General features: G+C 35.6%; 2 protein-coding genes across 2 annotated transcripts; both read right to left on the minus strand.

Annotated features, from left to right (window-relative positions):
* Positions 1-238: 238 nt before the first annotated feature.
* LOC111691613 (sphingomyelinase C 2-like) lies at positions 239-1,154 on the minus strand. The gene has a single exon (XM_023454720.1). It carries the CDS (start codon positions 865-867, stop codon positions 352-354), a length of 516 nt encoding a protein of 171 aa, XP_023310488.1. The 5' UTR covers positions 868-1,154; the 3' UTR covers positions 239-351.
* On the minus strand, positions 883-10,601 carry LOC111691611 (uncharacterized protein DDB_G0290685-like). Its single transcript, XM_023454716.1, has 3 exons — positions 10,532-10,601; positions 986-3,177; positions 883-927 (listed from the first exon to the last, which is right to left on the minus strand). Exons 1-3 carry the CDS (start codon positions 10,599-10,601, stop codon positions 883-885), a joined length of 2,307 nt encoding a protein of 768 aa, XP_023310484.1.
* Between the last annotated feature and the right edge of the window lie 863 nt (positions 10,602-11,464).

Consider the following 11,464-nt stretch of genomic DNA (forward strand, 5'->3'; position numbering starts at 1 on the left):
ATCCTTGCTGGTTCTGTTGATTCTGACCTGAAGATCCTTGCTGGTTTTGTTGATTTTGGCCAGATGTTCCTTGCTGATTTTGTTGGTTTTGACCAGACGTTCCTTGTTGATTTTGTCCAGAACCTTGTTGATTTGAGCCTTGCTGATTGCTTTCTCCTTGAGCAGTGCCACATTTACCTCCAACAGCGTATGGATAGTTACATGATCCGGTAGTTCCATCCCAAACCGTTCCATCTCCACAATTAAATTCGTATTTTGTAAAGCTATTCTTGCCGTCACTGACACATCTATAGAATTTCTTACAGTCTTTATCATCTCCTACGAATCCTTCTTTTACACAAACATTGTTAATTATCTGACCAGTCTGGATTTGCTGATTAGATTCCTGTTGGTTAGACCCTTGTTGACCAGAACCCTGTTGGTTAGACCCTTGTTGATTAGAACCTTGTTGACCAGATTCCTGTTGATTGGATCCCTGTTGGTTAGAACCTTGTTGATTAGATCCCTGTTGATTAGAACCTTGTTGACCAGATCCCTGTTGATTGGATCCTTGTTGACCAGAGCCCTGTTGGTTAGACCCTTGTTGATTAGAACCTTGTTGACCAGATCCCTGTTGATTGGATCCTTGTTGATTAGATCCTTGCTGATTAGATCCTTGTTGGTTAGATCCTTGTTGATTAGATCCCTGTTGATTAGACCCTTGTTGATTAGATCCCTGCTGATTTGAACCTTGTTGACCAGATCCTTGTTGATTCGATTCTTGTTGGTTAGATCCCTGTTGATTGGAACCTTGTTGATTAGATCCCTGTTGATTTGAACCTTGTTGATTGGATCCTTGTTGGTTAGAACCTTGCTGTGCAGAACCATCACCGCATTTCCCTCTTACAGCGTATGGGTAATTACAAGATTCAATTGTTTCATCCCAAACTGTTCCATCAGCACAAGAAAATTCGTATTTGGTAAAACTATTTTTACCATCACTAACGCATCTGTAGAACTTTTTGCAATCATTATCGTCTTTGACAAATCCTGCAGATACACACTGGTTATTTACAATTTGGCCAGGTGTTATGGTTTGATTAGTAGTTCCCTGGTTTTGGCTGCCACTTTGCTGCTGATTCTGTGATCCAGAATCGTTTCCTTGCTGATTTGAAGTCCCCTGTTGATTCTGCTGATTTTGTTGGTTTTGGCCAGATGTTCCTTGCTGATTTTGATTAGAACCTCCTTGTTGATTCTGACCTGTAGAACCTTGTTGATTCTGTTGATTTTGACCTGAGGTTCCCTGCTGATTTTGTTGGTTTTGATTAGAACCTCCTTGTTGATTTTGACCTGAGGAACCTTGCTGATTTTCACCAGAGGTTCCCTGCTGATTCTGTTGATTCTGATTAGAACCTTCCTGTTGATTTTGGCTAGAGGATCCTTGCTGGTTAGAGGTGCCTTGTTGATTTTGGTTTCCACTGGATGTTCCTTGCTGATTTGAGACATCTACATTACTACATGATCCTCTTACCACAGATGGATAATTGCAGGTCAAAGCGTCTTGGTCCCAAACTGTTCCTTTCGTACAGTTAAATTCGTATTTTGTATAACCGCCTCTCCCATTGCTTACACACCTATAGAACTTGCTGCAATTCTTACTGTCACCTATAAATCCTTCTACAGTACACTGGGTTCCGCTAGTCTGACTAGAGCTTCCTGTTTGTGAGCTTGACTGTTGACTGGAAGAATCACTAGATTGGGAACCTTGTTGATTTTGATTCGAGGAGGAACCAGACTGAGACTGCTGAGACCCTTGAGTTTGATTGGAACTGGATGAAGAACCTTGTTGATTTTGTTGACTAGAACCCTGATTTTGATTTGAAGAACCGGACTGAGAATTCTGTTGATTTGAACCGCTAGTTTGTTGGTTTTGATTCGAAGAGGAAGAATTGGAAGACTGAGAATTTTGCTGATTTGAGCCGCCAGTTTGTTGATTTTGATTCGAAGAAGGAGAACTAGAAGATTGAGAATTTTGCTGGTTGGAACCTCCTGTCTGTTGGTTCTGATTTGAAGAAGAACTAGATGACTGATTCTGTTGACTTGAACCATTACTTTGCTGATTCTGATTAGAAGATTGAGAGCCCTGCTGGTTTTGTTGATTTTGATTGGATGAACTAGAAGATTGAGAACCCTGTTGAGAACCTCCAGAAGAACTAGATGACTGTTGGCTTGAACCAGATAAACCTCCTTGACTCGAGGAAGATCCCTGTTGCCCTGTGGAAGATTGCTGACTTGAAGATGAAGAACTTTGAGAAGACGAGCCCTGTGAGGAGCCCTGAGAAGAAGAACCTTGAGAGGAGGAAGAGCCCTGAGAATTAGAGCTTTGTGAAGAAGAAGGGGAGCTTTGAGACGTGCCTTGTTGTGCGTTTGTGCCTGGAGAAGAAGTGCTTTGAGAAGATTGTGAGGAAGAGCTACTGCTACTACTACTAGAGCTACTGGAGCTGCTACTAGAGTTTTGGTATGAACTACTTTGCTGGGAAGAGAGAGAGGAGTTTGACGAGGAAGAGGATGCATTTGAAAACGACGAACTACTTTCAGAGTCTCTTAATATCTGAGGGTTACCTGAAGTTTGCGGTTCTACAGCACAACCTATCCTATTTGCGGCCCATGGGTAGTTGCAGGATAAGGAAGCAGCATCCCATACTGTGCCAGTACCGCACGAGAATTCGTACTGCAAAAAGCCGCCTTGACCATTATTTATACACCTGAAGAATTTTTTGCAGTCGACTGGGTCGCCCAAGAAGCCTTCTTGGTTACACCTGGTTCCAATTTGACTAGATATCGTCGTGGATGGCAGTGAAGAAACAGTCGAAGTAACAGGAGCAGGTGAACTTGTAGAAACAGGCGCGTTGTTGTTGTTATTCACTTGACCATAGTTGCCATCGACTCCATTACCACCGCATTCTATCCTGTTGCTGGCGTAAGGGTAGTTGCACGCACTGATGGCGGGATCGAACACCGTGCCTTCCGCGCACTCGAATCTTATCGCCATCAGCGAATTTTTCCCATCGGATACGCACCTGTAGAAGCCCCTACAGTTCTGCGGGTCGGAGTGGTAGCCTTCATTGGGGCATCGGAAATTCGCGCTGTATTCGATGATTTGGCGTGCGCTTCTCGTTAGCTCGATCGGTGTCAGTTCTGGAAGAATCACAGCATTAGTTTCTTTAGTAGGTACGTTATTAAAAGGTATGGATTAAATCTGTTAGGGGTAAGCGAATGTTCTTAGTTCTAAAGGTCATGGGAGCGGTTTACTTTCTTTATTTAACATGAGCTTCAGCGGTCTCAAAAAGTTAATTCGTAACTCCAAAGGTATAGAGGGCGTTCCAAAGAACAGTGTCAAGTTATTTATTGTTATTTTTCTAGAAGATTTGTTCTATTTGATGGATCTGCTCAACTATCACTCTTTGAATTTAAACAACATCGTATACTAATAGAAGAGTATGCACGCAATGAATAGGATTAAAAAGAATACATTACTCAAATATTTTTCGCGATTATGCAGACATGTATGCAACTGCAGAGAACGGTGCGATGTCCCTATTTCCAACAAAGTTTTTGACCTAATATGAACTTTTTTGACTTCCAAAAATAGCTCGACGGTTGAAAGCCGTCTGTGGTTTCACTATTCAACAATTTATTAACGAACCGCTCACGTCGACAAGTATTTTAATTAGCGGTGTGTACCTTCCAGCGAATGCGTTTGACCTTGGAAGGACGTTGGAGCTAAGATGAAGTGGATCGAATGCCTTTAGGTTGACGGACCTTGCACTGAGTGTCAAGTTTGAGGAAATAAAAGCAGTCACTGAAGAACAGAAACGCGATATTTTGTTCTATAATAGTGCCCCGCACAAATAAAAGTCTCCGTTTTGGTTAGATTTAATTTCTATACCGTACCGTAAAATTCAATCCACCGATTGGTTCCAGCTAAAAGTAGCAAATTAAAGCAAACAGAAAGAACGTTATAAAAACTTCCTAGTCCTTTTTTTTATTTAAAAACTGAATCACTGCCTGAAATAGTCAGTGGATAGAGAAAATGTTTCGATCACCTTTAATGATTGCTTTTGTCGTTATGACACGATATGTGGCGGCCTTTTTGCTCATACCAAAGTGTAAAAAAGTACAAGCATCGTAAAGCATGACCGTATACGAATGTTGCAAAGGCGCACGACAGATATAACATGACAGGTTGTGACAAATTCTTTATACGAGATTGCTACGTCGTAGAACATTGCTTCGAATTAGCATTAGATATGTGAATCCCAACGATACAAATACCATCTAGCTGTTTTATTGATCAGTATTTATCTATGCACATCTTGCAGACAGTCATAACACATTTACATTTTAGCATGAATGAACATATTTAGAAGCATGTGAAACAAACGAACTAAAAAATAAATAAAATTTTATCACATGGTATCCTCCTCAAAGAGCTTTTAGATCTAATTTTGGACAAAGTATCGTATACCTGCTAGATTTTATCAGCGGAATACTTCACTTCATCATCTCACTTTTATTTCCACTTCTGTTGGTTCCACTGTTTGGCCGCCCACTTCGACTTTGCGCGGAGACAATGGAAGAGGAAAAATGACACTACGACATATTCACTGGCCTTATTAAAGATCGGTCTTCATCTAGATAGCGATTCCTGAATGGGGCTCTCGAGTGTGGTCGCGTGAGATATCTGAATCATCGTTTCGCGAATAATATGTTATTGTTGTACATGTCTAGCTGTCAGGCGTGGAAAATAATAAACACGTATTATTAATTACGTAGCTGGTTATCACTTGCGTGCAGGAAAGGCACCCATAAATTCGACAAACTCCCGGCGTAAATCACGGCCTGCTTAGACTGGAAGATAAATAATTGGACGTCGTTGATTTGAGAGAATGGAGATGGAAAAAAATGTAACTCTTTTGACGAAGAAAAGTGCATTTAAATGATTCTGTCGGCAAAGCAAACAAGTGATCAGTTGAAAATAGTCATAGATCTTTTTTTTAGAAACAATTTCTGGCGTCTAGTTCAAATTTTGTGAAAATAAAGAATATATAGCGTACAATATAGGTGTAACAAAAATGAACCAATAAACTTCCAAAGCACATACAATTTTAAAAAATAATGGGGTAGGTCATTTAATTTTTGTTTCTAAGATAGTTCGTTGAGAAGATTAAGGGCGTTGAATTTTCGAAATAAAAAAAATTCGTTAACTTTAAAAAGAAATGATGAAGAATTTTCACTTATAATTTTCATTCTTGTAATTTTTTCGTAATGTGTTCTATTTAAAAAAATAAAATAGGTAGGTAGTACAAACAATTTCAAAATTTTCAGAAAAAGCTTTAAGAAATATTTCGAAAAAATAAATATTGTTTGTATGTTTTATCAAAGAAGAAAAAAATGTTTGGTTTATTTCCATTTTAATTGTAAGTTCTATATTCGCTTAAAGTTTGTCGAATCAATTTTATCATATCAAAAATACAGGGTGATTCACAACTTATTCAAAAAAATTTGGGAATACATGCGGCATGCAAATTTGTAAAATCCTTATAGTTTCCGAGAAAAAAAATATTAAAGTTGTAGTACTTTCAATCATTACATAGCTGGACAACTGTAGTCTCTAGCGTCATTCGTAATACGCGTGAGAGCCACGTGGCCTCAGCGACTCCGAATACTGAAATCCGATTTTACAGTCGTCGTTGCAATAGTGTTTACAATAGTTTTTAGTGGCTAGTGTCCAAAATGGCTTGCGTGTATAGTATAGAGTTGATGGACATCGTTTTAATTTCTAGTGAAGCAAGAAAACATTTGTATTATGGTGAAGCATTTGTGTTATGGTGAAACAAGACAGCATTTTAGTTCGTAGAAACTGAGTAGGACGGACCCAAATTTGTTTACACGTCGGTGGACAAAATTTTGAACAGTTGTTGTAACATTATGTATGCCAAATTATTTTATTATTTAAAACCACAAATTAATTTTATTAATTAATAATAACAATAGCGACAAAATCAGTTGAATTTGCTGATATAAAATAGGTGCTATAAAATTCTATTTACTTATTCCTTTCCTTACGAAATTCTTTCAAGTTTTTTTTTTCTCCGAAAATGGTTGAGTTTAAGATCCATGTCATCTGAGGATTTTTATGGCAGTCAAACTTCCTGTACACTGTAATTATACAAAAAAATTCAATAACACCATTTCAGAAAACACGAGTTCGTGACTGTGGCACTGTAATACGTTTTAAATTTAAACAAACTGGTATTTTCGCACAATATTCGATAACACGTCATTTGAATCAAATGTACCATTATCCTATGTATGGGAATCTATAATGGTCCTGTTTGCTAGCATGTGTAGGACTCATAGGGGTACTATTTCAGAGATAACAGAAGCGGACTGCCAGTGGCGTAGGATGATATAGGAAGGGGTATTTCGAAAATAATTTATATTCTTTTTGATACCACAAAATTATTGTTTTAAAGAATCTAGACAGTTTTTTAACGCGTTTTATGGTCTGTTTGCCTGTTCAAAGTATCTTTTATCACAAATCAAGCATCCGTGATAAGTGCCTGTAGACAAAAAAATGAAAGTCAAAAATTTGTATACGGGGTCAATTTGAAGAGAAACAATAAAATTTCAACTTCGAAATGAACATTTTAAAAAATGTAACTTTCCTTGGTTTTGTTCAATCTACGGAAAATTTTAAGAATAAAAGTTGTAGAGACTTTTTAAACATTTTTTGACCCATGTATCACACAGACAATTGATTGACGCAGAATAGGCCTATCTTATGTTTCTTTTTTAATGGAACGCCCTAGACATCTTTAAACCATTGGCATTGGAAAGCTCGTTAAAAGAGCTTTTCAAAAATATATCACTTATTTTAGTATAGTTAGTAACATTGGAAAATTATTGACAATTAAAAAAACGTTGTTAATTTGTCAGCTAATAATTAAATTCGTCAAAAGGAACATGTTGAACAGAACATTGAACCAGAAATAATTTTTATTTGATTTGCACTAAAATAAAAAATTTCTTCCGTTTTCTTTTAGCGGGACGTGATTACTAGAATCCCATAGAACATTTGCTTTAAAAACATAAATGACAGCAGGATGTTTAAAAAATTAAAAGGAGTACCTAACAATATTGCAGCAAAATGACGAATTGGAAAATAGACAAGTTTGTTTCTGAAATATTGTATTTATAATTAAAAACGGTATCTAATAATTTCTGTGGCTACAAAAAAAAATCAATTTGAAATTACATGTTTAATAATAAAAATGTATTAATATACACCTCAAAAATTGTTAAAGATAAGTACCATACATACTACATCTTTGAAAAGCTCTATTGACGATCTTTTCCACTATGTTAAAACATACAGGGTGCTCTTAAAAAAACATAATGTTCTTAAAAAAAACATAGTGCATTCAACTGTGTTTGTGGAAGGTGTGTCACAATAACAAAGAAAAAGAAGGGGCCAATTTTCGTGTAACTATCACGTACAAGTTTTAGATTCGGTGACAAAAAATTGTGACAGTTACAATTTTACTTTATTTCGCATTAAGCTAATTCGAAACAAAAAAAAAATAAATAAAAATGTTCCCTAAAATCCTATTAAATGAAGCCAAACAATGTTTTTGATTTTGAAAATCATCAGTTACAAATCTTATCTATGAAATTATATATCTTTTGACTGCATACTGCATTTGAATTAGCTTTAAACTAAAGTAAAACTATAAGAGCTAATGATAACACAATATATTTGAAAATACGTTACAATTTTTAAATAATTTTCTATAATTTCGGTCCCATTTTTCTGTTTTAGTTTCCTTATAAAATAATTATTTTTTTTTCAATACGCGCTACTGGTTCATGTATAATTCAAGAACTACGACCCTACCACAACCATCTCAGAGCCTTGTTCTGAGATGACTTTAACTCACTTGCAGACTCTCGACCATGTTCGATAAGTATAGTTATAACTTGTACGATTTTTACACATAAATCTATGGATCTGCCTACCGCTTTATACCTCACGAGAAATGTCGTTATAATGTAGGCTTCTGAAAGTATATTTCATATTTATTTTATAATTCCTCAGCAGATATATCCCTCGATTATACATGGTAAATTCTTTTTGTTGTGCCATCTATAGACTAGAAAACTTAAGACAATATACAGGATGATTCACAACTTATTAAAAAAAAAATTGGGAATAGATGCGGCATGAGAAGTGGAGTCAATGTCGTAAAAAAATGTAAAATCCTTATGGATTCCGAGAAAAGAAATATTGAAGTTGTAGAGCTTTCAACCACTACATGGCTGGACAACTGTAACAATCGCAGTACGCGTGGAGAGCTGTGTGGCCTTAGCGACTCGGAATACTGAAATCCGATTTTATAATCGTCGTTGCGATAGTGTTTACAAAAGTTTTTTAGTAGTTAGTGTCGAAAATGGAGTTGATGGATATTGTTATAATTTATGCAAGACAGCATTTGTGTTAGTTCGTAGAAATTGAGTACGACGGAGCCAAATGTGTTTACACGTCGTTGGACAAATTTTTGAACAGTTGTTGTAACATACGTCACTTGTAAAAAAACTCCCTGTGAGGCCCGTAATGAAGATAGATACGCCTCTATCATCGCTAAGCTGTTATTACCGCAAGATTCGAATTTATTGCTACCTAGGTAACATTTGACCCGCCCATTTGTATGTTTAACATTTCAAATTTAATCTTAGGAAGCTGTTTAGAGGTCAGCGACCACTTTTACCTGTTTTTTTTTTCACGTATACGTTACAAAATATATTAATTTAACAATATTGCGACCTTTGTAATGTATGAATAATGTTATTTTATCACCACACCGTCACAATTCGCATACCGTCAATTTTTATTATACAACTTCGGGTTGGGCGACATTAATTTGCGAAATGATCGGGTCATAAAAACTTCAGGCGTCTGCAAAAAAAGTCAATGAACGCGCACGGCAAAAATTCGTTTCCGAATCCTGTATTTCATTAGTAAGTTATTTGTTAGTATTTGCCATAAATCTGAAATATTCGATAAGGTGTTCTATGTGATCGGAACAAATATCATCGTTAGGGGGATCCATACACGTTTAGTCTTACTTTAGTAATTCGGGAAATATGTTTTGTCTCGAGGTAATTCTAAATATAACGGCCAAAAGTAACGCAGGACTTGAATTGTGCGTCATTATCATTCCGAATAGTTGTCAGTGTTACATGTTGTAGTAAAATGTAGTAAAATACGATGGATGAGCCAGTCAAAATTGTGAACATTCATTACAAGTACGGAGAGTGTGTAGCTGAGCGCAAATTACGTGGAATTCAATGACATGGATTTGGATGACATGTGGTTCTAGCAGGATGGTACCACTTTCCATACGGCAATTATTCACTTGTTGCGGCAGAAATTTAATGGATGTATTTCTTTTGGAACACCGTTTACGAACGAAAAATAAAAAAAATTGCGTACATGCTTCGGTTTCAACACGAAATCTGTTGTTAATGAAATGTAACCTAAGCTTTAACTCGCAAAGCGAAAGCTGAATCTTTAATTTTGCTAAATATATATCGCAAGTACCAATTTACATAATTATCTCTACAAGTTGAATGAATAACTTGGTTTGTTTAGCCGGTAGCTAACATTAGTGTTTTTTTATCTCTTAATCATTTCTTAATCACTACATCTTAAATACAATGTTTTGCAGAAGATTTCTACAGAGTAAAGAGGACTCTATTTTATTACACAGTTTGCCTAAATATGAATTAATGCACAAATAACAGAGTTTCCTCCATTCTAACGGAGATTTTCTGTAAAATAGACTTAGTTTCAAACACAAATTACTTTTTGGTGTAAAGAAATTTGTAATTTAGGATGCACCTTGTTCAAAAGCGGCAAATTACCAATTTCTGGGGTCTGGAAACTACATTGGCATAGGGGTATAATACAGAGGGATACTTTGAAGGAGATGGGATAAAAACTGAAGATTATATAAATAATTTCATGGAAAATTAACAATTCTTGTTACTTTTTTATCAAACCTCGTATAGTATTAAATATTTGATATACCTTGTAACCTTCAAGAAATTCTTAAATTATATACGTATATTTCATACATATGATACAGGCTGTTCCAGTAATAAGGGCCAAAATTTTAAACTAATTATTTTTTTCTGAATTTTTAAGATAGTACAATCTTTTAATATTTAAATTCTTTGTCGTCCGATACTGCAGTATAAATCGAAACGCTTAATTGAATTAATATTTGCATCGCTACTTAAGATATTTACTTGACCATAGACAGCTCGTCAGAGAGATTTTATAATGATTAAAATACAGATTAACAATATGAGTTCTCGAAAAAAAATATTAGACAAAAGTTGTTGTTTTTGAGGCATTTAAAACGTGTTTAAAATTACGGCATTTATTTCTAAAACACCCTATACACGTACCCTATATCGTACTTACCTTTCGTTACTGCTGCCGAGACGCAACATACTGTTGCCAGTAACAACACTGTGACTCTATCCAAATCCATATTAGTGACCTCTCATTTGAACCATCTGAAAAGGAGAATGTAATCATTAGTCAAAATGTCCAACGCAGTACTTAAGTACATAGAATAACATTAATAGAAATTCAGTGAAGTTTGTGCAGAATTACTGTAAACTTGTGAAAAGACAGTATATGAGAGACTACAACTAACTGTGCAAAAACTGTCAATTGTCATTTACTAAAGGAATAATCGACAATTGTACCTATAAGAGCTCTTTATTTTGTTCTACAAAGCTATGCCCAGATCGGATAACAACGATGTTCAAGTTTTGTTCAAGTTTGTGTTCAGAGAATTAAAATAATAACTTTGTGCCTATTCAAATTTATTAATGCCTATTCCTTTGACAAACAAAACGATTTTTGCACAGGTCTACCTCGATTTCAACACAGTCAACGTACGATCAGAGTTTTGTTTGGCTTTTTTGTCCCAAGGAAACAAAATTCCTTGAGTATGAATTGTCCATCGTAGTCTAAAAACAGAATGAAGAAGAATAAGTCCTTTAGGCATTTGAAAATCGTTCTGTATAGAAAGACTAAGCTCTAATTGAAACGTTTGGTATGTCAGTCAGTTGACTCTATCAAAAACAATCTATCAATGCGTAAATCATCCTTAAGACGTCTTATTGTTAGTATTACTATAAACCTGTGAAAAGTCACTTAGAACAGACTACAACTGTGTTAAAGCTATCATAAACGCTTCACCGAAGACTGCGCAAGACCGTATATTAACTCGTATGGACAAAATAAAAGTGAATTCAAATTTATAATTTTTAAAAATATATAAAAATAAAAAATAGTGCCATTATTAGCTTGATTATCTTATTTAAGAAAACTGTGTCTAGATAG

This window comes from Anoplophora glabripennis, unplaced genomic scaffold, assembly GCF_000390285.2.
Source record: "Anoplophora glabripennis isolate ALB-LARVAE unplaced genomic scaffold, Agla_2.0 scaffold227, whole genome shotgun sequence".
NCBI classification, from domain to species: Eukaryota; Metazoa; Arthropoda; class Insecta; order Coleoptera; family Cerambycidae; genus Anoplophora; species Anoplophora glabripennis.